This window comes from Camelus ferus, chromosome 12, assembly GCF_009834535.1.
Source record: "Camelus ferus isolate YT-003-E chromosome 12, BCGSAC_Cfer_1.0, whole genome shotgun sequence".
Lineage (NCBI taxonomy): Eukaryota > Metazoa > Chordata > Mammalia > Artiodactyla > Camelidae > Camelus > Camelus ferus.
In genome coordinates, this window is record NC_045707.1 from 637,830 (window position 1) to 665,189 (window position 27,360).

Sequence of the window (27,360 nt, forward strand, 5' to 3'; positions counted from 1 at the left end):
TTTGTGTCTGTTTTCTTTCACTCAACGCTACCTGTGAGTAGATTTTCATTGGTCTGTTGTGCTTTGCGATATAAATATGCCACTATTTATGTGTTTATGTCTACTGGGGACAGACATGTCCCACGTGCTGATGTGAAGTTCTTTTGCATGTCTTTTGTGCGAACGTACACACATCTCTCTTTGGTGTATGACTGGGGACAGAACAGAGAGGTTTAGGTGATAACACCAGAGTATTCTAAGTAGTTCTACAAATGGCTATCATTTACTTAAAATTAACAGACCTACTCAACCATCAACAGATCTCTCTGAATGAAATCCCCCTCCCCTCCTTTTGTTAAGTTGATATTTGAAATAAAAATATATGAAATCACTTTGAAAGCAGAACCCCCAAAGAGCAGAAGTTCTCGGCCTTTACAGAAAACCCTAACCTATCATTGGTTACAGATTAAGCACCTATTATAGACAAAGTATTATGGTCTAAAATTGTTTGAACAGGCAAATGCATCTGAATACAATGCCTTTTTCAGGACTGGTAAATCCTGCTAGATATTTATATATCAAATTAAAATTATAGAAGCCAAAACTCCTGGAGCAGGATAACAGGTCTGTACGAGAAAGCCAATGGTACAACACTCCTTTGCTTTGTCTCTAAAGAACAGTAACAGGATGGAGGGAGTGCAGAAGGGGACGGGGGAGGGGCACAGAGGACCAAATAATGGTTCCTCAAAGATGTCCACGTCCCAATCCCCACGACCTGTGAATGTGTTACTTTACATGGCAGAAGGAACTTGGAGGGTGTGATTAAATTAAGGATTTTGAGATGGAACAATTATCCTGGATTTAGGGCCCCAAATAATCACAAGGGTCCTTACAAGAGGGAGGCAGGAGGGTCACCACTGGACAAGGAGATGTGACCACAGAAGCAGAGGTCACAGTCAGAAAGAGCAATTTGAAGATGCTGCATTTCTGACCTTCACGGTGGAGGAAGGAGCCATGAGCCGAGGAAAGCACGTAGCTTCTGGCAGGTGAAAAAGGCCAGGAGATGGCTTCTTCCCTGGGGCCTCCAGAAGGAACCAGCCCTGGCAACATCTTGGCTTATAAGCCCAATGGGACTGATTTTAGATTTCTGACCTCTGAAACTGTCAGATAATAAATTTGTGGTAATTTGCTACGGTAGCCGTAGGCAGCCCATACAAGGTGGCTGCTGGGCTGAGCTGAAACCAGGTTTCCTGACGCTGGTCCGAGACTCTGACCCTGAGCTCCTCTGGCAGATGCAGCCAGCTGACACATCACGGTCATTCTCTCCACCCCGGCAGGACCACTGATATCATTTGAAGATCAAAAGCCGGGTGTTAAGAAAAGTAGAGGTCACCTTCACAACCATCTCACAACCAAGTAAAATCGTGATAGACTTCAATTGCCCTCTCAGATTCCAAGACCTTTTTTGCCCAAGGTAAGAAGCAGACTCAGGCAGCCACAGTGTGCCCTGTGGCTTGGGCACCGTCTGCAGCCAGTGCCTGTCACATCCTCATCCTCTGTAGGCTTTTGCTTAAGCTCAGCACGTGTATTAAGCATTGGCTAGGAAGCCCTTCATTTCTGATTAAAATAACAATAATAAAACTTCTATAAGATGCTCTCCACTTCATTTTGCATTCAGCATCCCATGCTCTTCTACCCCATAATATCCTTATTGAGTGATACATTAGGGACACTGGCAGGCAGGCAAAATGGCTTGGCTGCCATGAAAGCTGCCACACAGCCTAGCCTCGGGGCTAACAGAGTCTTTAGCAAATGGTCCACCAGCACCTGCACAGGCTGAGCTCACAAACCTCCCCCAGCACTATCTCTGGGCTGAGGGATGGGGAGAGTGGATGCAGGGCTGGGGAATCAGTCATCTTAGAACAAGCTCTGCTTGGATCAAAGACCCCCCCTTTCCCCCTCTTCCTTTTGTTCATGTGCCCCGTGATCCCCCATAAGGATAAAGCAAAAAGACCAAAAACAAACAATTAAAAAAAAAACACTTTAATTTACAATTCCTTGGTTCTCACTGAAACTCTTCAAAATGGTCAGGTGTCAGGACCTCATTTCTTTCTGTTGAAATGTATCATGATGACTCTCAAACCATTTGTTTTGGGAGGAGTTTGCATTGATAATAACCACGAAGCCAGGCTTCGAGAATGACAAAACGTGGGTGCAGGCTGCAATCAGTTCAGAAATTAATATCCTCTGCCTGGCCATGACACTGCTTTGAAATGCACAGGACAATGCAGCCTCTGAAGACATGTGCTTTTAAATAACACCCACAACCTCACCGTGCCGCCTTCCCGACCGCGAGAAGTGTCTGCCCGGAGCTGGTTATAAACTATCGGACGGCAGCACGTGTGAACAATTTTCTGAATGCCTGCAAAGCACCCTTTTCCCACGTGCTGCTAATGCAACAGCGGCTGAACACCATTTCCTTGATGGGCAGAAGCGCACCACACCCAGGCAAATAAAACTCCCATGCCCACGAGAAAAGGCGATTTTTCTGGTTGAAAATAACAGGTATGATCTAAATTCAAATGGAGGTGTGTTTAAGCAGCATTACTCAAGTCCCAGCAATACCATCCCAAACCCAAGGAAAGTAAGGTTCCTGGAGCCATATCCTGAGGTCTCAAAATCAGAGATGCTTAGAACACCAGGAGGAACCCTTGTCTACCTGTGGCTCCCACTGCCCTTAACAGACAGAACCCTTTCCAGCCAACGCATACTAAGGACCCACTAGGGTGATGCTCAAGCTCTGGGAACGTGAAGATGAATAAAACAGCCCTTGTCTCAGGAAACTCAGAGGCAAATGGCTAGAAAGACACCAAACAAGCAAAACACCCATTGGTGAGTGTGGTCACAGAAGGCTCCACACGGGATCAGACTTTAGGGGAAAATGACACTGAATCTGGGCACTGAAGGTGAGGGCTGGGAGGAAGCCTTGTGGAAAAAGAGAGCTGAATATTGGGCAGAAGGGACAAGGAGCAAAAATTAAGAAGTTTTCTCAGGGTGTTCGATAAGGCACTCTCCCCTGGGTGGAGGCAGAAATGATCAGCTAAGGGAGAAAGTCTGTGAATGACCCTAGAGTTGTAATAAGGCATCTGAAGTTAACCCGGGAGGCAGTGGTGAGAGCGGTCAGCACTCAGAGCCAGGAGAGGTCACGTTCCTTTGCTCACTCACTCAGCAAATGGTCCTAGAGACAGAAGGATGAACAGAGTGAAACATTCCCTTCCCTCCTGAAGCTTGTCATCAGTTGTGAAGACAACAATGATAAAAACAAGAAAAATCAAATGTCCTGAGTAGGAGGAAGGGGAAAGGACTAGGATGTGGGGGTGGGGCGTGGAGCAGAGGACGCCAACCGAGTTAAGGGTGAGAAGCAATCACGCTTCAGCTGAGACAGGAGGATCTAAGTCAGCCAGCAAAGACGAGATGGGGAGGGAAAGCATGGACCAAGACCAGAGGACAGAGGGGGCAGTGCACACGGGCGTCGAGGGAAGTCCAGTAGGGCTGGACGGAGGATGTGCGGAGGGCGTGAGGAGATGGGGCCGGAGGGTGGGGACGACGTGTGAGAGCCGGCTGCTGCCTCCGTCCTGATCACAAAGGACACACGTGAACGACTGAGCCAGGGCATCCGAGGCAGTGAAAGGGAGGACGCCAAAGACACAGCTGCAAGAAGCCAAGGTCAGATCCAGCAGATTAGGGCAGCCCAGCGATGGGGGGAGCGAAGAAGGAAAAGAACAAGACTCCAAAGCTTAGAGCCTGAAGGAGGGGTGGCTGGGGATGTTAACTGAGACGGTGGAGGAAGCGAGGAGGATCTGGGAAGAAATGAAGTCAGGAGGGTTTAGGAACCTGGGGGTCACAGCACCGGCAGAAGCCTCCCCTGATTAGCAACCTTAACCAAAGGCCACTCTCTGGGAATGCAGATCTCGATGCCTTCCCAGATGGTGAACCCCAACACCTGGCAAATGAGTTAGAGCAGGTGTCCCTTCCTATGCTGAGAAGATGCCTGCTTCCTCAGAACTCTTATGCACTGACCCTGGATCCACACTCCGGCACAGCTCACAATGACCCTACTCCCTCTTCCTGTCATGTTTCCCATCAACTGAAGATGATTCTGGTCATTTCTAATTCAGTCACATTTGCTGCTTACAATCATAAACTTGTAGGACATTTCATGACTTCAAGTAGATGGGCTTCATTTTTACAGAGTCATTTCAAGCAGGAGGAGATAGAGAGAGAGGTGTGACTGTGCCCCATGTAACCCAGCTACCCTGGCTGAGCTGATTCGAGAGCCTGAGACCCTGACCCCATCCAGTGCTCTCTCAGTGTCATCATGCTGCTGCGTGTCATCTGAGTCCAGAAGTTTATGCTGAGAGCATCTGCATCTCGGGGTGAGTTCTAGGTTCTGCTCTCAGGCAATCCATCGAAATTCAAACAGGGTTGAAAAATACATAAACCCACGTAAATTCTGAAGAGCAAGACCCTGAATCCAGGCAGCAGTTCTCTCCCTTACTGATGCCTCCACTGGCCTCGAAACAGAAAACTCAAGGGCGTCAGTAAATGGATTGCAAAGTGGTTACGTTTAACTAGAAAGAAGGGAAGGTCTCCGCGGGTCCTTTTGGAAATGCACCGACGCCTGTGGCAACTGGCAGAAACTCCAAGGAGGAAGCCCCTGTCTCTCGATAAGTACTCAGCCTTTTCTGGGTCAGGACAGGTTGGGCAGGTCACGCTGTGGAACTTACCCTGATGCTCACTCCCTCCCGTCAGCTGCACTTCCGCCTGCACACCTCTCTTGTGCCCAGTATTCCCCTCCCACCCAGGGCAGCGCATCCAGCACGGACAGAAGGACCCTATGATGAGCTGGACCTCTGGCTCCCCATGACGTCCCTCCATAGATTCGGGGGCCATCAGAGTGACCTTACTCTCTCTTTCAGGTGACAGCCCTTTGACTGTTTGCTGCCACTGGCCACGGACACCTGGGGCCTCTGCTTCTCCCAAGTAAACAGCCCCCATGCTTTCTGCTGTTTGGTGTGACACAGGGTTTGAGTTGGCACCCTCACCTAGATTCTCCTAAAGATGCTGACTTGTCTAGACTGTTCTTAAAGTGCAGCATCCAGAAATAAATGCAGTGGCCCAGCTGTGGACTAATACCCAGTAAAAGAAATCCACCACCTTTATCATTCCAGCTAGACCACGTCTGTTCGTGTACCCACATCACACAGCCCCTATTTAATGCAATTTATCGGCCAGTCTAATAAAATCATTCAAAGGCAAGGAGCATTCACTCCGTCAGCCAGCGCGGGGTCAGAGAGCATGATGCTGGCAAGCTGCCTTCCAGTTCACATCAACCCACCACTAAGCACAGCCAGGTATGAATTCTCCCTAACCTGGATCCATTTCTAGTTTCTCCTCTTTAGGAAACTGCACCATTTATCTTGGGGGCCAGGCCTCCCCAGTCTCACTGCACATGCCTCAGGGAACACTTGTCCACCTTATAATCAGAAACAGGCACAGGGCTCAGGGACCCTGAGCCCACTGCTCCAGGGATGTCTGGGGCAGGAAAGTGATGGGGGTGTGGCTCTGGGCCCTCCCCTGCTGTGCAGACACAGAGTTCCACCTCGTTTACATTCAGCCTAGCCAACGCAGGGCACATCTCAGAAAGTGAAGTGGAACTCCTAATTAAAAGGTAGCCTTGAGCTGTCAATAAAATTATGCATAAAGGAAATGTTTAGAAACACAGTAGTGACTTCCTGGAGACAGATTTTCACTTGAGAGATATATATTTTTAACTCAAGTGTGGGGGCAAAGACAAAGAAAGTGTGATCTTCACCACTGCCATTCCTCCCCTCCCTGAAGCTTAGAAAACTATCTTCGAGACGCAAAACGTTGCACTGCATTTGAAACTGCTGGCTGAAGGAATGGTGAGCCTCCCCGTTCAGATGGATTTCGAGAAAGCGGCAGGGATGGGCTTCTGCTATTTGTCTGGGGAGGGCGACTCCTCGGCTGCACCCCTGTACTCACTCCATCACCATCACTGCACATCTTGGTACCCAGCCCGCCTGGCAGCTGCGACCACCCTCTCCCCCAGCGCCCTAGGCTTGCCTCATCCTAACGGGTACCATGGACAGCAATGTCCAGGGCTCACGAGCTGACCTGTCTCCTCCACTGCGCTCCGAAGGTCCAGACTTGTTAGCAGCAGCAGTAGTAATGATAACAGCAAAATGTTGAATGTGCAGATAAACGAGTGAACAGATGACAGAATGAATGACACATCTAGTTCGGCGAAGAGTGAAGTAATCCCCGGGGGACCAACCTCTTCCCCGTTATCTGCACGGCGCTCCACGTGCAAAGCTGCAACCTGACGTCTGCGTAACCTCCACCACTCTGCTTCATCTGGGCACACCTTATTTTTGCCTTTGTATTTCTCTCTTTCTCCTCCCGTTACTGACTCCCTCCAACTACCCGTGTCAACGGACGTGCATCTTTTCCTGTGACTGGGCGTCAGTATTTTATTGTTCTATGAAGTGAGAAGTTGGGATCAGAAGACTTGGAGGTTCTTCCTAGGATTCGGGAACAGCCAGTGTCCTCTCTCTTCCCTCCATCCCTCTCCCTTTGGGAAAGCTGCCTTCTTACCTTCAAAGCTCCCGGCAAACAGGTAAAGCCAGGTGACGGCTGGGATGCAGAGCAGAGTCAGCGAGGCAGCCAGGAATTTCCGTCTCCCTCTGCAGATTCCCAGCATCCTCTCAGAAGTGGCAATCCCTATTCCCAGCGCCGTTTCTCTGCCCGGAGCCTGGAGTCCTCGGCCTCCCTCATAATACTTTCTGCAAGGAAGAGCAAAGGGGAAGGGCTGAGTTCTCAGCACTGTAAATGGATGCAAATTGCGGAAGAGAAATATCCTGCAGATCCTGAAAGCGGTTCGGCTCATCTACAATTTCCTGTTAACCTTTTATCCCAAGAGATGTTGCTGCAGTCTTGTAGTCTACTGAAACTGAGAGCAGAACGTTCTCTACAAAATAAACAAATGGAGGATGATACAAACTATAAGGGACTTCTCTCTCTCTTTCTCTCTCTCTCTCTTTCTCTCTCTCTCTTTTTCTCTTTCTGACTCCCACATGGATACACACACACGTTGTACAGTACAGGTGAGTTTTCAAGCCTGGACTAACACACTTATTAAAGGAGCACTTAGTAAGCATCTTGTATGTACCAAACACTAACCAGGTGCTGGGTTTTCAAAAATGACTCGCACAAGGCTTGGCTTTGAAGAGCAGAGTCTAACAAGAAAGACCAGCATAAAATATCCAAAAAAGCTCTGAGACTGTGATGACTGAGTCTTGCACGGACCCCAAGGGAAGAACAAATGAAGTTGCTGACTGATTTGTGTTTGGTCAAGGGGACGGAACAGGTCTGTGTTTCAGGCAGAGAGAACTGTGAAAGGCACGCGGGGCTGGCGGACAACACACTCGAAGGAAAGGAGACCAGAGAGGCCTCAACATCATCGGCAAGAGGCTGCCTCTCCATCACAGTGGAAAACCTCACAGGGACTCTCTTAATAGCTTCCACCTTTTAATATGCAAGAAGATGCCCAGAAAAGCATTGTGCAATGAGAAGATGCAGGGAACGGATAGATGCAGACGGATAACCTAGAACCAGCCTGCAGAGGGACAATCCTTAGACTGCAGAGAACTGGCTGTGACAGATTAAAAGAGGCAGGAGGTCGATACAGATGGAGCAGAGAGCTTGTGATCTGTCACCTGAGTATTTAACCAGGAAGTCACGCGACACACCAGGAAGATTTAAAAACCAACAGACCAGACATTCTCTTCTCCCAGCTCCAAACACAAGTATCACACTGCATGCAGGAGAGAAAAGTCCACAAAGAGCCTCCTTCACAGAGCAGAACCTGCCACCCAGACAGTTAGAAAAGTTGCAGATTCCCAAGGAATGGATGGCCAAGAAAGAGCTGGTTCAGCTGCCCCCTTGCAAAGTCCCATCATCTGTCCTCCCCTCTGCTGTTGCCCTTAAACCCCATGTGACGATGGTCTGGTTGAAGTGTCTCCCTTCCCACGAGTCTTGGCGTTTCCACAAGACAGATGCCTCGCCCCATCCACCTTGCATTGGCTCAGACTTAGCCTACCACCTGTCACCTGCAGGTGCCCGATAATTGTCTGCTGAACAAATAAATAGAATCAGATTCTAACCAAAGGCGACCCTCTCAAGCTTCAGGAATTTGTGTTCAGCAAGTTGCTGGCAGTAAACGCCTCCTGGAGCCAGCCTCAGCTGTCATTGCGAAGCTTCCTTCTGCAGGCGCTCCGACAGGATTCTCTAAGTGGCCCTCTGTGGGACAGACGAAAGATCACAGGGCTGGAGGGTGCAGACTAGAAAGTAACACTGAGAAAGCAAAAGCCCTTTAGACAAAGAATGCTGACTTGAGAAGTGCCCCCAGGGAAGTTTCCCATTCGGGGGCATGGGAAACAAGCCCTACGTGCAAACTTTGCTCGGCCCTGAGCGAGAGAACTACAGAGACGCCAGGGATCTCTTCGGAAGAGGGAGTGATGGGGAAAGAGACTGTGCTGTTAGATCTGGATGCAAATCCAGGTGTGACACTCAACTGGCTGTGACTCTGGCAAGCCCCCCGTCTCAGGGGGAGATTCATTTTGTTCAACTATGCAATGAAGCAGTGCCCTCTGTCTGGGAGGGTGGTTTTGAGGCTTAAATGGGAGCACCTGAGAGTAAGTGACTAGCAAAAATGATCAAGCATGTGGCAGAGGTGACTTCCCACCCATCCCCCTCTTTCTCTTCCAAAGAGCAGCCTTACTTCTGTTTTTCTCTCTCTCCACTCCCAGACTCCCCGGCCCCTACAGGGTTTGGTAGAAAATATATCTCAACAAACAGGTCTTGACTGACATGCCAAATGGGTGTTTTAAATCTGAAGGATCTATCCACTCAATTCTCCTTCAGGGGGTACCATTACATTAAAATCACTTTTTAAAAAGTTAATTAATTAATTAATTAATTAATTTGAGGAGTAATTAGGTTTGTTCATTTGTTTTTAATGGAGGGACTGGGACTTGAACCCAGGACCTCGTGCATGCTAAGCACGCACTCTACCACTGAGCTATCCCCTCCCCCATAAAATCACTTTAAAAATATATACATAGCACAGTAAAAGAAAAAAAGAGGACACTAATGAACTCATCTACAAAACAGAAACAGACTTTTTTTTTTTAAACAGTTTACTTAATAATGGTAAAGACAATGAGCAGGAAGTATGTGTCAAACACTTTTCTATGTTTCTTACTTGTTTAATTCTCAAAATAACCTATGAGGCAGGGACTATTTTTCATCCCCATCTTATGGATGACAAAACGAAGGCTAAGAAAGATGAATTAACTGGCCAGTGGTTGCACACGCCTATGGCAGAGACACCTCTGGCTCCGCTCTCCTTTAGTAACTGATTCTAACAACTTTGCCAGTGGACATTTTCCTTTTGATGGAACCTAAATCCTTCATATTGAATTTTATGATTATTTGATTATTTTCTTTCCCAGGGTCAAACATATCACCATTGTTTGCTTCCATTAAAAAAAAAGAAAAAGAAAAAGAAAAAAGTTCAATAGACAGAAATAGAATTGGAAAGCTACAGAAGAATTTAGACTTTAGGGGAAAATCAGAATATATATGGAGCTGAACTCAAGTGCATTAATATTTAAATAACACTTTTTAAGACTCTTTGAAACACTTATTTTCCTCCTTTCCTCTCTCCATCTGCAGAAGTTAATTTCAACTGGCACAATTTGTACCAAGTTTTAAAACAGAGTCTAGGATGGTTTGCATTTTATGATAGCGCTGGCATCTGAAATTAAACCCAGCAGGTAAAAAATATTCCTTCATGAATTAGACTTTTAAATGACACCTCTGTGCACTTAAAAAAAAAAAAAAAACATTAAAAAAAAAAAATCTCAATTTATATCAGAAGTTCCTCCAGGAAGTTAATACAGGAATCAACCCGGGAAGAAGGAAAGGAAGGAAGAAACCGGAGGTGGGCTGGAAATTACATCGCAAGCATGTGCAAATGTTGATGCATTAACCAGGAAAACCAGTCTCTAAACTGTTCCTGCCTCAGGGAAAGGCAGACTGCCTCACCTAGGGTCACCTCTAAATGCCGCTCCCTCAAGTCCAACATCCAATGCCTTGACCAAGCTGGTCAATTTCTCCTCCTAAACATCTACTCCATCTGCCTTAACCAATAAAACTCACATCTATGAAATACACCCTGTGAGCCAGAAAAATGACCATGATCTGTTAAGCCAGAAAAGCAGGATTCAAAGTTGAACATAAAATGTGATCACAAGTATCCTTCAATCCAATGTAATAAATTGTATATAAATGTATAAACACCTAGGTAAACATAGACATGAAAAAGGTATAAGTGTTGAAAGTTATCTCTGGGTATAGGATGTGGGTAATTTCAATAAATGAGTATATATATTTTCCCAAATATTATATGGGGAGTATGCATTGCTTTTATCATTTAAAAATACTTACAAGCTTAAATCACCATGTCTTCTTGTTATATTGCTTGCAATTCAAAACACCTCAGAGTAGACAGTGTCGTATATACGTGTTAGTTTCAGTTTACAGCACTAGGTGCAGTGAGTTAACATCTATTTGTAGGATCCTAATTGGGAATATATCCTCCAGGCATGGCTGGTTATCATTTGAACGATGCCTGTCAGAGGCCCACATTGCAAACACTGCTGTGTTCCAGCCATCTCTGATCAACACCCAAGGCTATCTTTTAATTAGCATCATGAGTGCTAGAAATGATTTTTCATGGGTGTTCAAGATGTGTGAAGCGTCCACAAACACTGCACATGAAGAGGGAATAAAAATCTAAATAGCCTCCAAAAATAAAATTAAAAAAAGTCCAAGGAACCCAAAGGCTGAAACCCATCAGAATCACTTAGGATCCCAAATTGAGCCTACGTGTTTGCAACAGATTTTGGACCACCAATTTTTCCAACTGGAAGATCAACTGAATCCTGTCAGTCACACATTGTCACCTCTGTATTAAGCGGTCAAAGAGCTTATAATACAGACCCTACAACAGACAGACCCTCTATCGGTCACTATTTGTATTACTGTACGTAGCATTACATCCCCACCTCATGCCTAGACTCAAGCCATCCTCTTCAATACACCCCAACCATCCTGCAATGTCTTTCCTTCCACGCTGGACCTCAGGAGGAACTTCAGGCCATGGCTGCTTCTGCGGGACCTCTCTGGCAAGTCCAGACCCAGAAGCACTCCATCCATCCCTTGGATCTGAACTCCAGCAGGTGTCAACAGCACATTCCTGGTGACTTACTGGTTTTCGAATCATTTCCGGTGCCTTCATCTCTCCTCATCAGACCAAAATCCTAAGGGCAAAGGATGCAGGTCTTCCACTAGGATCTAAGATGAAGGTTTACACTTAGCCATCTCAACCTAGAGTGTGGTGCCTGGACCAGAGGCCACAGCAGTGGCAGCTGAATTCTTGGCAGAAATGCAGAATCTCAGGTCCTTACCCCGGCCCCACTGAATCAGAATCTGCATTTTAACAAGATCCTAGCTGATTCGCTTGTGCGTGACTATTTGAGAGGCTGTACTGAAGTATTTAGTAAATAACTGGTTAACACCCAAAGCTGGCCTCCCACCCCTCCTACCTGCCCCCTCACCCTACCCTGCACGACAAGCCAGTGCACTGGGGGCACCATTCACGCCCTGGATTTCTTCAATGGCATATTTACTACAGTTCTCTGGCAGATGGACACAGAGTCTCTAGAAGGAAAATTGCCTTTTTCTAATTAAACAGAAGCATCTTATGGACTGGAGGTGGCTCTGACGACTCACCCCGACCTCTGTCAAAAACACTCGCATGTGTGAATAATGGTTAAACAGCACCGGATCCACAGAGACATCACTAAATCCATCTTACGAAAGAAAACTGAAACTAAGAGGCTAGGGAGATTGATTTGGTTGTTGGAAACCCTGAGACTCAGATCCTAGTATTTTCTGGAATAAAACAAAAACAAGACAGAAAATCAGTTCTTTGCTACCGGACAGACGACTGAGAACCAGCCTGTATCTCCCCAGTCAGAGCAGACACCTCAAGGGCAGGCACCTCGTCCATTCTGGCCACTGCTGTTCTGTTTGTTACTAGCACAACAAGGTAGATGAAGGACGCCTTCCACAGTATCTGGCATACAAAGAGGTGATCAATAAAAATGCACCGAGAGGATCAATGACTGAGTCCAGCAGTCTCCCTGGATGCTCATTATCATTCAAGCTACCCCCTCACACAAGCTCCAGCCCGCTCCTTCCTCTCCAGCCCAAGGATGGAATCCCAGGGAACTTCCACTCTGCGACCAACAAATTTCTCTTTATCCTCAGCTTCCTCTTGCTTCATTCTACCTCCAGCTCCTAAGAGAAAGCACAGCCATCCCCTGGACCACTGCTTTCCCAAAGGAAAAGCCTGTCCCCTACTCTCAAGGCATGGGTCTCTGTTCTCCTGGACTCCAGTTGTCACTACCAAAGCTTTCCGCCCTCCCCCACGGAAGACCACGGTTCCTCTGGGAATCCCTGGGTTCTCCCTGTCCACATCAGTCATGCCGCAAGTCCTGGTCACACCTCTCATTCTTGAAGACGTTTGCTCTCACCACACCTCCATCCACCTCTCCACCTTAATTCCATGATGAAAATGGCCAATTCAAAATACCTGCCAGGTCCACATGCCAGCATGAACCCCAGGATCTCAAATGTCAGCATCAGTCCCCTCTTCTCGCCTTCCCAGGCCGCCATCACACAAATTCTTCACTGTCATGAACCCCAACCCACCGGCTGTCTTCATCAGTATTCATCCAGGTCCAGATCCTCTTTCTGTTTTCTCTTATTTGGCTCAGATGTCATGGTTCATTATTGTAACGTCCCTCTGCAAGCACTCACATCTCCCCGGCCCTCCTTCTCTCCAACTGCACTAGCCTGGAAAAATCTGATGCTTCAGATGTTCACAACCATACCTGTGATCCATGGTTTCACTTGGGAAGCTAAATGTCAGGGTGTGAAAGCACGCTCTCAGGCAGGCAGATTTGTCCCCTTTACTCATTTCTGAAGTCAAATGGGTGGCCAACTGCTCCGAAATTCTACTACTCTTTCTCTGGAAAACTCACTCTCCTATCCTCTGAGATATTTATTTCGTACGTTCCTGTTTTCCTCAAACCTCTTCTTTTCAGAACAGTCAGTTCCGGGAGTGTTCCAGGATTCAGTGGGGAACCCATCTTTGTTCCTCCACTGAGGGCAGATCCCACATCTCACTGGTTTATAAAACCATCTCTAGGCTGATGACTCCCACACTTGTATCTCTAGCCCCGGCCTCCCCTCTGACCTTGGGATTCACCCATACAACGACCTTCCTCTGCTGCATATGCCTCACACCTCAACTCCGCTTTCGCCTTCCAAACCCGTCCCTCCCTAGATCTGCCCCACCGCCACAGAGGGCAACATCACCCACCCCACTGCCCCGGCCAGACACTTGGGAGCCCTCTTGTCAAACTCATACACCCTCCAATCCCGCCATTTTTACCTTTAAACCCTGTATTTTCTCCCCAGTATGGAGGTTCCCTAAAAAACTAAAAATAGAATTGCCATATGATCCAGCAATCCCACTCCTGGGTGTATATACGGAGAAAACTATAATTGAAAACAATTCAGCAGGGAGGGTATAGCTCAAGTGGTAAAGTCCATGCTCAGCATGCATGAGGTCCTGGGTTCAATCCCCCGTACCTCCATCAAAACAAACAAACAAACAAACATACAAACATACTTACCTCCCCTAAAACAAAACAAAAAATAGATAAATGTACATATAAAATGAATTTTAAAAAAACCAAAATGATTCATGTACCCCAATGTTCACAGCAGCACTATTTCCAATAGCCAAGACATGGAAGCAACCTAAACGTCCATTGACAGATGACTGGATAAAGAAGTTGTGTGTGTGTGTGTGTGTGTGTGTATATATATATATATATATATATATATATATACACACATATTACACAGCCCTAAAAAAGAATGAAATAGTGCCATTTGCAGCAACATGAATGGACCTAGAGATTATCATACTAAGTGAAGTAAGTCAGATAAAAAAAGAAAAATACCATACAATATCACTCACATGTGGAATCCAAAAAAAAAAGAAGACACTAATGAACATATCTATAAAACAGAAACAGACTCATAGACATAGTAAATAAACTTATGGTTACCAGGGGGAAGGGGGTGGGAAGGGATAAATTAGGAGTTCAAAATTTGCAAATACTAACTGCTATATATAAAATAGATACAAAAACAAATTTCTTCCATACATAGCACAGGGAACTATATTCAGTATCTTATAGTAACCTATAATGGAGAAGAATCTGAAAAAGAATAGATTTATATGTAATATATATATGACCATATATATACATATAAAACTGAATCACTTTGCTGTACAACTGAAACTAACACATTGTAAATCAACTATACCCCAATTAAAAAAATAAAATATATACTCTCTCCAATAATACATCCATTTCTCTCTAGTTTTCCTGCCACTTTATGAATCGAAGCCTCATCTCACATGTGTCCCTGCTACAGCAGCCGGCCCTCTCAGATCACACCTGAAATCATTCAACGTTTTCCCCCAGCTCTCAAATCCTAAGCTCTTTGCCGTGCCTCCAAGGACCTGCTTGGCTTGACTTTTAACTCCCTAGGGCTGCATCTCTGGCCACTCTCCCTTTAATTCTCCTCTATACCAGCCACATTCACTTCTGGATGTGCCCCAGGGTCTTTGCACGTGTGCTCCCTCTGCCTGGAATGCTTCTCGCTCTGCTCTTTGCTGGACTGAGTCCTTCTCACTCTTCAATTCTAGGTTTTAAAAGCTGTCAACTCAGAGAGGTCTTCTCAGACACTCCCCTGCCTAAGCATTGCCCCCCCACACCTCTTCATTTGATCTATTACCACACCCTGGGTGTTTTTTTTACAGGACTCATCCAGTTTTGGAATTACACAATTATCTGACTACTCATTTAATGGCTGCCTCACCCACTAGATTTTAATCTCCACTTGGGCAAAATCCATGACTGCTTTATATTCAGACACAGAGGAGGCTTCCCTTGAATGGATGGATGAACAAAGGAATGGATGAAGGTACTGGGAGAACCTCAGTGAGCAGGCGCCTTGCTGTCGCTCTAGTGTTCTTCCAGAAGCCCTTTGAAACAGGAGCCTGCCAACCAGCTGTCTGACTGGGCACCACCTGTAATATGAGAACCAGAATCCGCACAGCATCTCAAGTAGGTCCCTGAGGCAACAGTGTGTCCCTTAGAGACCCTTCGTGAGGTCTGAGGTCTCTGCTGCAAGGCTGACTTTGGCAACTTTGTCTCCCTTCTCTGCCCCAGGAGGAAGAGAACACATGAGGCATCAGGCCTCTCCCTCTGGGCCTGGAGCATCCCTCCTGAAGGCCTGTCCTGGAGTCACTTCCTCCCTTCATCTCCTCTCTGCACATCAGGCCCCAAAACATCATCCCTATTGGCCTGTCCAACTGGCACTCCCCATCTCCTTCTTCACCTGGATAATGGCACCTGGCCTCAGAGGCACTGTTTAAAAACTGATCATGTGAACTACAGGAGTAAGAACCACATGCAATGTGCTTTGAAACAAACACTGACAACGTGGAGGTCACAGTGTTTTGAGGACTTGAAGGGTCCCTCCCAGACAACTTACTTTGTCTTGATCCCACTGTGAGCTCCAATTCTCCTGCTGTAGGGAAACATGTCCTTTTGCCCTCAGAACCACTGTGATGCCCCAGATCAAGGACAGAGGCCCCCCCTAGGGTCTCGGACCCAGTCTTCAACCACCCATCTTCCCCAAACTCCGCAGTCAAGACACACTACCTGTGGCCGGCCTAAGACTTTTGCCCATTTTATTTCTAATTATGTTAAAAAAACAAACCCCCAGGCACAGCCAGCATTGCATGTGGGCCTCACAGCATTTACAGAGGACAGGGAGCTCTGCACGTTGGCTGGAGGATCTCAGAAAGTCATTCAATACCCCGGAGGCTCCCATCTCTTTTCACGAAGGCCCGTGGCAATATCAAGCACTTAGGGTTGTTGCAAGGATCGGGGGAGAGCAAATGAAACCCAAAATATGATTACACAGCAAGGTGAGATGCTACAGTAGTATTAATGACATTAAAACGAATTAGTTGAATGTTAGCTGCTTGACTGGATCAAATTCTCAGGACAGCAGACGCTACTACCTCCTTGCTACGACATTCACAAAGCGTGGGGAAGGGTGTCGTAGTCCACTGGGGTTCCTCTAGCAAACATACCATAGAACGGGTGGCTTAGACCACAAACATTTATTTCTCACAGTTCTGGAGGCTGGGAAGCCCTCGATCAAGGCGCTGGTAGATTCCAAGTCTGGTGAGGCCCCTGCTTCCTGGTTCATAGAAAGCCACCTTCTCCTTGTGTCCTCACGTGGCAGAGAAGTTGGGGGAGCTCTGCAAGGTTTCTTCCATAAGGGCACTAATCCCATTCACGGGGGTCCCACCCTTATGACCTAATCACCTCCCAGAGGCCCCACCTCCTCATACCGTCATGCTGGGGGTCAGGAGTCAACATACAGATTTTAGAGGGGCACAGACATTCAGCCCACACAACAGGGGAGAGGGAACTAACAATTACGTGCCATGGCGCTGCCTCAAAGTGGTGCAAATCGGTGAAGGAAGTACTGCAAAAAGGAAAGAATATTCTAACATCTACCAGCGGGAAAAACTAAACTGGGCTGAGCGCATCTCTCAAGACATTACTGCTCTTTATAAAGGGATGGCCTCTGTTCTTTAAAAAAGGGGTTGCCCCACCAAACGAATTATATTTCAACACTCAGCACCAGGAAATGATTCTCCCATGAAGAATCAATATGCTTCCCTGCAAAAGACCATAGCCACTCTTACAAAACTCCTCCTGTTTTCTACCGCTACCTTTAAAAAGGTAAAAAGAAACAGAAATTCATTTTAAGAATGTGTTTTATTTAACTTGGCACGTCTAAAATCTGAGCATTTGAACACGTACCCAACACAAAACATCAAAGAGGTATTTTACACTCTTCTTCTCATTCTAAGCCTTCAAAATCCAGTGCGCCGTATGTTAATAATATATATTCATTGGAACTAGCCACACTTCAAGAGGGCAAGAGCCATGGTGTCAGGCAGTTCAAGTTTAAATACCTTGTTTAGGGAAGTAAGTTTGGCTATGGACTTGAGAATGGACTGGAGGCAGAGAGCCCTCGTGGCTTTGTAGGAAGACAGGCTGGACACACAGCAGCCCCAGCTGGCGGCGGCAGAACCAGAGAGGATGTGGGAGCGCTCAGGAAAGAGGGAGACGTTCCCTAGGCAACTACGATACCAGCCACCATACTGACGCTTCCATGTGGCCGTAAAAAGTCAGTCTTTACAACCAACCTGGGAAAAGTCCACTTCGCAGATGAGGGCACCCGGGCTCAGAAGGTTAGGTAACTCAGGGGACACAGCTGGGAAGAGGTGCACTGGATTAACCCCAAGACCTCTGACTTCAGATCCAGTGTGCTCTCCTCAGTGTGGCATTCAAGGCCCCCGAGATCTGAGTCCTGCCAACCTAGTCCCTCCAGTCCCACCCAAGTCCAATCTCTCAGGGCAGGACCACCGCATGAATGAGGGGTACCATGTCCTTCACACTTCCCTGCCTTTCCGCCTGCTGCCTCCTCTTCCTACCGGACTAACTCCTGATGATCTACACAGTAAGCCTAAAACAGAGGCTCTCTATTGGGGATGATTTTGCCCCTTGCCCGGAGACATTTGGCAATGTCTAGAGCCATTTTTGATGGTTGAGACTGGAGACAATGGGGATACTACTAGTGTCTAGTGGGTAAAGGTCAGGGACGCTGCTAAACGGCTTACCAGGCAGCACAGGACATCCCCCAGACAATTATCAAGCCCAAATGACAACAGGGCTGAGGCTGAGAAACTGTAGTCTAAGGCACCACCTCTCCAGGGGGGACCCATCCCTCATTCAAGAGCTCAGAGCATCCTTCCATGGGACACATGACCATGGAAGAATTACAAATTCACCACAGTCATCTCCTCCTTCGAAGGCATCTCCCTTGGCCAGGGGAAGCGGAGTGCGCTCAGCTGCCTCCCAGGTACTTTTCCTCATCTCCACCCCTTCCATTACACCATGCACCCTGGATTCTGCTTTTTAAGGGCAAGGACTCACGTTTAATGGGACATCAGTAGGCGGGCAGTGTAAATATCACTTCTAGCACAGAGCGCTCTCTGGGGTGACACAGGTGGAGGAGCAAAAAGGGGAAAAAAGAATCGCAAAGCAATCAAAAATTTCCACTTACAACATTAACCTCTTTGAACAATGCATTGCCAAACCGATCTTTAATGCAAATCAGTCTTTCCAGAGGATACACACTTTTCCTGGGGTCAGACTGCCGCTCCGGGAAGGCTGATTTTTGTGTTTTTCTTCTGAATGTTAAATCAGCACTTAATCACATCCACGAGGCTACCCGTGATGCCACCCATCGGACTGTTTTGGTCTGCGTTCTTTTGATTTCCATGCTGGAAAGGGGATGATTCAGGCAGGTCTGGCTCCCATTTTCATTCTGCTTAAGCAAACACTCATAAGCAAGTAACAAGGGCCAATAATGCAAAACGCACTCCAGTCCTCCCGACTGGTGGGGGATTACGTGTCTAACTTGCAGAGTCTGTTTTTCCCTCGCGTTCAGAGGCCTATGGAGATTTTATGCAAATATCTCTTGTGGCAAATGAAAATGAAGGCAGTGATTTCTTTACCTTTTCTCTACTCTTCGCCACTCATCGATTCCACGCAGGCCGCGTTCACTGGGCGAACATGCTCCATTCCAGGCCTGGGGCGTGGGGAGAGGGATACAGAGGTGGAGATGACAGGGTCCCCACCCTTGAGAAGCCCTATGAGAACGCAGAGGAAAGACACAGAGCCCATGAATGTGAATGCAAGACAGGACCAGGGGAGGCAGGGTTCCCAGGAGAAAAAAAATCGGATCTTAGCCAAAGAGGATGCTGTGATGTCAAAAGGCTGGCGAGGAAAGAGCCGTCATTCCTGGCAGAGGGGACCACCAGGAAAAAGGAAAGGGCATGTCTGAAATGGGGATGGCAGCCAACCACTCCTTCCAGAGGACGGTGCCCAGAGCCATCACATGACAAGGCTGACGGGTGGAGGGAACAGGACTTGGACGGCCTTGGACACTAAGTGAAGAACGCAAACTTCATCCTACAGCTCCCGGGGAGCTACTGAAGATTCCTGAGCAGGAATGACAGCATCCGTACTTAAGGAAACTAACAACTCCACAAACAGTGTGAGGACCAGGTTGGTGGAGGAGAAGGTGCTGCCCAGAGGTCAAGTGGATGCCTGGGAGCCATGGCAATAGACAAGTTCTTAATTTGGGGACATTTCTGTTAATGAATTGCTGATCTGGTCCATATATGGGTCCAGTGAACTGAATGGATCCCCCAAAATTCATATAATGAAACCCTAACCCCTAATATGATGAGATTAGGAGGTGGGGGTCTTTGGGAGTAGTCAGGTCATGAGGGTGGAGACCCCATGAATGGGTTTATACGTCGGGTCCAAATTTTTCCTTTTAAAAGGTTACCAGTCAGACTGAATTAGAACCCACTCTAATCCAGTGATCATTTCCTAACTAATGACATCTGCAATGACCCTATTTCCAGATAAGAATATATCCTGAGATCCTGGGGGCTGAAATTTCAGCATATGAATTTTTTCAGGGGACACAATCCATTCCCTAACAGTTACCTTCACCATCACACAAAAGTCAAGAAAAGAAACCACCACAAGGCAGAGTCAGGAAGAGGTATTTTAGTTCGACGGGGTCAGAGATACCCCGTTCTCGGAGGCCACGGGTCAAAGAGCACAGAACTGTCTCCAGGCAACCGGAGGATGGACAGGCTGGCCTGAACTCTACCAGAGGTCTCAACACTCTAAATGGTGTGAGACAAAGAGCCTGAAACCAAGCTGCAGAACATCTCGTTCCAGCAACGTACTCTGGGACCCACCTGAACACTCACTCTGTCTGGGCCTCGGGAGCCAGCAAAAATAATGACAGGCTCCGTGACTGATCTCTGACACCCAGAACACAGCATCTGCCTATCAGTCCCGAAATCCATCGGGGATTTAATTCCCTCTTCTGCAGGGCTGCAGGACCATTCATGGCGTCTAACAATCTCTCCCTTGTCTAGCTCCAGGTAAGAACTTTCAGCTAACGTTCCTGCCACCTTCAAATGAAATCAGATTCAATCGCAGACATCCAGGCTTCTATAAAAAAAAAAAATCCAATTGCTCCAATATATCTCACTCACACAACGCGTTAGACAGATGCAGCACGCAAAGTAAACAGCCTAGTTAAGAAGTGCTAGTTCATTAGTTGTGGGGCTGTCAGGAGAACCCAATAGCTGTGATAACACACAAAGCTGTCCCCGTCTTAGAAGGCAAGCTAAATGCTTTCCATTTTTATCACCCAATTCATAACCTTGCTGTCTGGCTTTAAGAATCAATAGCCTGGTGGTTTTGGTATCCGACACATTTGTCTTAGTTCGGACGTTTTTCATTTCCCTCGCCACTTGAAGGGAGCGGGGTAAGGCGAATTGTTCCTCTCGTGGTATTTGTTTTTCCAAATCTATAATTTCACACTGACGTGTTCCACAAACCAGTGAAGGCAAAGAGGGAAAGAGCAGATATCAGAGGCCTCATCCCAAGTTCAAGGAAGCTTCCAACTGGGATCATTTGGGATGACTCATTTAACAAGTTTGCACGGGCAAAAGACAACTGGTCTACCCACGGTGACCCATCATTGCCTTAGCAAAGAATTTTTATCTCGTACTTACTATGTGCCAAACCCTCTGCTAAACAATTTATGTGAATTGTCTCATCTGTTCTCAGAAGTACCTGAGAAAAATGCTACTATTTTATTAACGCACAATTAGATATATATAATATATTTAGTTATTTTTATATTTATTAGCGTACTGACACTGAAAAAAAAGAAGGCAATTCCAGCTTTATGGATAAGAGAAAGAAACTTAAAGAATAAGCATATTTAAGGCAAATCAACATATACATCCATGGACTCAAAATAACTGGGTGTAAGCCTAAAAGAGAAGTTGGGGAGGGAGCAGGGAGCAGTTCTTGAATCCAATACAAATTATCTGAATAAGGAAAGTGGGGCTCAGACAAGGGAATGACACGTCCAAAGTCATCCAGAGAGCAAAGGACAGAATTAAGTCTAGATTCTGAATTCTCATTCTCCTGATCTGCTGTTTCAGTTTTATTATCATCATCATCACCATCGTCATCATCAAGTCAACACGTAATTTTTTAAAATGTCTAAAGGACCAAAATGTAGAAAGACTCGTGATTTGGAGGCCTTCAAGATGGAAGAGAGAGAAAAATCCTTCAAGAACCTCCCAGTCCAAATCCACAGAAACAGAAAGTGTTTCCCCATGTCCTCAAGATCATATAAGGAGTCCAATGCCTGTCTTCTAAGTCTCCTATCAGAGCACTCGGCAAAATCTATTTTAGTTAGTTGGGTCTGGATTTCCCTCATCAGAGAGTGAGTCCCTTTGAACAGAGACTATGTTTTTTTCAGGAAAAGAACAATTTTGGAAGAGACATTTGAGACTTATCAGAAGGCAGACTGGAGCCGGGGGATGGGAAAAGAGAAAGAAGGCTGAGAAATGAGTGTTTCCATGAAAGGCAGAAGAGTTGTCTGCTAGTCTGTACTCTAGGCAGAAGAGTTGTAACTGTCTGTTAATTTAATCAGACAAATATCCACCGCAGCCTACTGTGTGTGACCAATCTAGCTGGCAGGAGGGAACACGATCTTAAAACAAGACGAGCAATGTTAGTGCCACTGCATGATTCTGACAATCTTGTGTACAGGAGGCTCGAAAGTGCCAGGTGGCTACTGATCACCAGGCTCTGCTGGAAGAAGGGGCATGGCGGGGGAGGGGGGGAGAACGGGAGTCTTTTTTCATTAGTGGATGACAAAGAGGACCTATGTACTCAAAGGGAACTTTAAGTGAGCAAAACCAATCAGTGCTGAGCCACCTTTCACTTTCTTCCTCCTTTCTTCTCCTTTTGTGCATGACGAGTCAGGACAACCTCCAACCCATCCTTTGGGGACCACCTCTTTAGTGACGCTGACCCAGACTCCTTTGAGAGACCCCCTCCAAAGAAAACCTCTTTAATTAGAATGCTTTTTCTCTTTTGTTTAACAATTGCAACCATTGTTTTTATTGCTAATGAATAAAGCAATAATGTTGCTAGTAGGGCTAGTACTATTTTCTCTATCAGATCCCGAGCAGCCTCTTTGTGCCAAGCACTGTATTTTAAACGCTGTCCATGTGGTGTCTGACGGAAATCCAACCCAGCAAATTAGGTGGTACAATCCCCATTTTACAGAAGAGCAAACCGAGCAATTTGCCCAACATCGCACAACCGCTGAGCGATGCAACGAGAATGGAAACTCAGCCATCAGACTCCAGAACATCTGTGTTCCACCACACTGTCCTGCTTGTAGAGAGGGACCCCGGGCGGTTAACTAAAGCATTTCTGAATGCTCCTCCCAATTTGTGGGAACAGAAGTTGAAGGTAAAGATCTCCCATGTCCTAATTTGCTTTTTAAACCACTGCAGAGTTTAGGAACGCCAATACAAAATCATACAACGTGCTGAAAAGTTACAATGAAAGTGACTTTCTAAACCTCAAAGACGTCTGTCTGCTTTCAGGAGATAGTTGCAGGTACTAATAAGACAAAGTGAATATAATATTTACATGTAGATATAAATTAAAAAATACATACACACAGAATCAGGCACACAGATGCATATATAGTTTATATTCACATAGTAACATATACACTATATACAGTATCCAACATATAAACATGATGTATATACATGCATATACATCATTTTACTTAACTTTACTATCCATTTTCTGAACTACGAAATTGAGTTCCAGAGGTAATAACTCAATAAAGTCACTGGATGAGTAACTGGTCAAACCAGATCTCACACACTTTCTAGCATTCTTTCTAGCACACCTCACCCATTAATTCTGGAAGGGCTGCTGTGTTCACGGTCCACCAGGCTGACAATGAACACAACAGAAGGAACTAAAACGTGAAGAAAATCCAGTGTGTTTCTATAAACCTCTGAGAAGTTTAAAAAGGAAAAAAAAAAAAAAGCCTCTAAAACCCACACATTCTGTTCATGCAGCCAGTTGAGGAAGAAAAAAAAGAATACACACCCCAATTTGTTCTTGTTTACAAATACTTTTAAGCTGTTTGTCAAACAAAATGAGTTTTTCTGCCAGATGAGATCCCAATTTTCTAAGTTCATTAGTGGCTGATGAACAGAAAGGGTCACCCTGATGATCTGATAATTTGGCCCTGACTCTTGTCAAAGCGATTAAAAAAAAAAAAAAAAATCCAAGCTGTCAGGAGGAAAAGGAAATGCTATTTGATCCAATTTGTGCACTATTTCCATACAAACAAGGAGGAGATATTTACAGGCATGCTGTATTAAGTCTCCACCAGGGCAGGACGGCAAAAGAAATAAAAGAAAGGAAAGAGGCAGAGAATGTTTAAAAGGCTCCGAGTTGGAAGCCACAGGCAGCCCTAAATTGCCTGGAGGCCAACTCTTCCTCTTTCCTCTTTTTTTTTTTTAAATCCTTTAGGTAGAAAAAACATGCTTTCGAATGATAAAACTCAGGATCACTAGGAAATGAGGAATTCCTTAAGAAGCCTGCCATTTCTGGCGTTAAGTAGCGTGCGCTATGCGGACTCTGGGAAGATGAAGAAGGTGGCTTTCCAAATTCTTACCAAGTTCTAATATGGCCCTTGGTAGGAAGGATAACTCTATTTTTTAACTATTACATTCATTGTGTCATGTAAAGGAACACCAAGGTTCTTATTCAACTGGAATAATAAAGTACTCCCCATGTATGTCTCTCCCAATTGCCCCATCATGAGTTATCAAGGTAAGATTCAATATTGCTACTCCACAGCCAAAGGGCACTTCTCTTTTGAGGAGCAAGTCACATTCAGTCGCAGTTACAGCCCTTGGAATTTCATTTCAGACTTTGCAGAGCTAGGAGAGGTCACCTAGGAAAAGATGGATTCTTTTTTTTCCAGGAACTGGGAAATGGTAGGAAATATTCTGACCTTATACAAAGGCACCAGGGAGGGAGGCTGGAGCCCCAGCTCGCTCCTGACTCCCTCCCGAGGGTCTCAGAGCATCCTCTTCCTTCCAGATTCTCCTCTCCTTTACCCCTTAAACTCCCCGCTGGTCGCAATTCCGTAAGCTCAGGGAATACCACTCCTTTCTCACATTTACCATCTTTACAAAATACACTTACTTGCAGAGTCATTTTATTTCTTTACTTTCTTCCCCTTCTAGAGTGTAAGTTCCAACAGGGCAGGGTCTTGGTTCTTTCTAAGTAAAGTAAGTAACACACTTTACTTTCAAATAATGGCTGATAATATTTTTCACCCAGTTTTAAACAGGAACTACAGAACACTTTAGAAACACCTTGACTTACCAGTTAACCAGAACCTCTGTGAAAGCACTGGTGAGGCCAACTTCAGTGCATGAGGACCATGAGGCATTCTGGTGACTTAAATCCAAGAGGTGATGTTTTCATCCTTAGCAGGAAGTAAGGGCAGGTGGAAATTGATCAGGACATCTTTTTTTTTTTTTTTCCCTGTGATCTTCTTAAAAACAACTCTTCATGGTGAAGTCTCAATATTCTTTCAAAATTTCTTTTAATTTCTAGAATTTCAGACTTCCCCACTTGACAACATATGTAAAATAATGGACATTTCAAAACCAAATACAATCAATTTTATGATTGACCTTTGGAATATCCTTCCTCCAAATTATCCATCAGGTGTCAACTCCTAACCCTCATGGGACTTCCAGACCCTGACTCAGTTGTCACCTCTTTGATGAAGCCTTCCCCATCAGGCTGACCTCAGTTCCAGCAGAGTGAGAAAATCAAGCATTCAATTCAGGTTTTGAAAATCTGCACATTTTAGTTCAAAAGGACTTGGTAAGAAGGTTTCTTCCTCCCCTTTCAACTCTCAATACGGCGCTAGTATATCCTTACTGCCCTCCAACTCTCAACAAGGGTAACTGAGAATTCACACCACACGCTTCTGGCTGGCAGCAGCACCTGGCCAGACTGTAACCCAGAGAGGATGGCTGGTCTGGTCATCTGCTACTCAGGGAGAGTGGTATCCGTTTCTTAAATTACCATAATGTATTTACATAAACAATGAGGTTTTCAGAAGGTGTGGCCAAACACTGAACAGCAAGGTCGGAATGACAAGAGTTTACAAAGCCCTGCCCCACTGTAAACTTCTTGAGGGCAGGGATGGAGGGTCCAGCTGGTTCTCAGCCGTGTCCGTGTACGTGACCGAGCACTCGGAACAAAGCAACCACTCAATAACTATTTGTAGAGGGAACCTGAGACTCAGGGACACACGCTGAATCGTGCTAGAGACAGCAGGAATGTAAACCACGTCTTCTTACTCCGAGCCCAAAATGTTTTCAGCTTTGGAACTCTCTACCAAACGGCTTCAAAAGCCAATAAATATTTGTTAAGTGAATAAAGAGAAAACTAAGTAGTTCTTTACCTTGAGGCATTCATAACTCATCAGAAATACTTAGAACTCATACCACCCGGGGACTGCCATTTATCTTTCTGCCTTCAAAGAGAGGATGAAAGACCAGGCTGTACCTCTGTGCAAGGTGACCAAAGTTGAGGTTTACCTTGACCGTGAGTGACAAAGACTGAGAAAGCCCACATGCACAGGATGCACCGATCTGACATGCCACCTAAATTCAGCAAAATATAAGATAAAATTGATGGGTATTCCCAAAAGCTGGTTTGCATCTTTTTTGCACAGCAATACCTATCCAGAATATTTATTTAGATGACTTCTGAAGTTTCAATCCTTTTTTTTTCCTGCTCCAAAATGCCCACAGGCACATGTCCCTTCAAGGTGAACATCAGGTTACAAATTCTACCAAAAACAACCACAATAACTTTTCTTTTTATACGCCATAAACACAATTTCCTTAAGAGAGCATAAAAAGCTCTGTTCGGTAACTTGCATTAGCCATGTTAAACAAGATGTTTAAATGAAGAAAGAACCTGCTTTCCTAGAAGTCAGTAAGGAAAGCTCAGGAACGGATGAGATAAATCGGTCAAATTAAGAAGTCCATGTGCTCTATACTGAAAAAGCTATAGCCATCTTCAAATTTTCACCAAGCAATTTCGATGTGAGGAGGATAGTCTGACAGCAGAGCTAAAGAAAAAAACAGTAAAAGGCAGTCCAGCAGGCGGGTGTGGGGCCACTTCCAATAGGGGCGAAGTGTTCTTCACGCCTTGGAAATTCCCAGGACGACAGGACGGCACAAAGATGAAATGAGTCACGTGGTAAAAAGTTTAAAGAACAGTCAGACTCTTCTGTTAGAGAAGGGAGAAAAATACAAGCTGAGACCAGTTTCCAGAATATAATTATGCATTTTGTTTTTGTTTTGGGAAATTGTGCTGCTTAGGGGGCAAACTGTCCTTTCATCTGGAAATTCACCCACCTGTATGGAACACTTCACTGCTAACAATGCCTTAGCATGAGGTTTGGGGGCATTTTATGCATAAATTTCCATAGGACTAAAACTGCTAAGCTGTGTTATTATTAAAGGGAAGGGATAAATTGGGAGTTGGAGATTTGCAGATACAACTACTAGCTATAAAACAGATAGACAAAAGGTTTACCCTGTAGAGCACAGGAAACTATATTCAATATCTTGTAGTAACCTATAATGAAAAAGAATGTGAAAAAGAAGATACGTATGTTCAGGTATGACTGAAACATTATGCTGTGCACCAGAAATTGACACATTGTACACTGACTATGCTTCACTTAAAAAATATTATTATGCTAATAATAAAGATGCATTAATAATAATGATGATCGATCTTATTCTGCTATATTATTTATTAATATACTAATAATAGCATAATATTAGCATGTAATATAATCTGTTAGATTATCATATTACATATGTGTGATGTAATCTATTAGATTATTATACAGAAATCATTACGGACTTTCACATGAAAGCTAAGCCAAAGGCTTAAC

At 45.4% G+C, this 27,360-nt stretch overlaps 1 protein-coding gene and 1 non-coding gene across 6 annotated transcripts in view; both read right to left on the bottom strand.

Annotated features, from left to right (window-relative positions):
* LARGE1 (LARGE xylosyl- and glucuronyltransferase 1) overlaps positions 1–27,360 on the bottom strand; it is a 491,672-nt gene that overhangs the window by 354,942 nt on the left and 109,370 nt on the right. For 4 of the 5 annotated variants that reach the window (XM_032492096.1, XM_032492097.1, XM_032492099.1 and 1 more), the window contains exon 2: positions 6,658–6,845. In XM_032492096.1, the coding sequence (XP_032347987.1) occupies positions 6,658–6,763 (106 nt within the window). In that variant the 5' untranslated portion in view covers positions 6,764–6,845. Of the gene's footprint in view, positions 1–6,657; positions 6,846–18,943; positions 18,965–27,360 lie in introns of those variants that run through there. The other variant, XM_032492101.1, reaches the window with a different exon arrangement.
* On the bottom strand, positions 9,081–9,152 carry TRNAA-AGC. The gene has a single exon. It is a non-coding gene; the product is annotated as a tRNA-Ala (tRNA).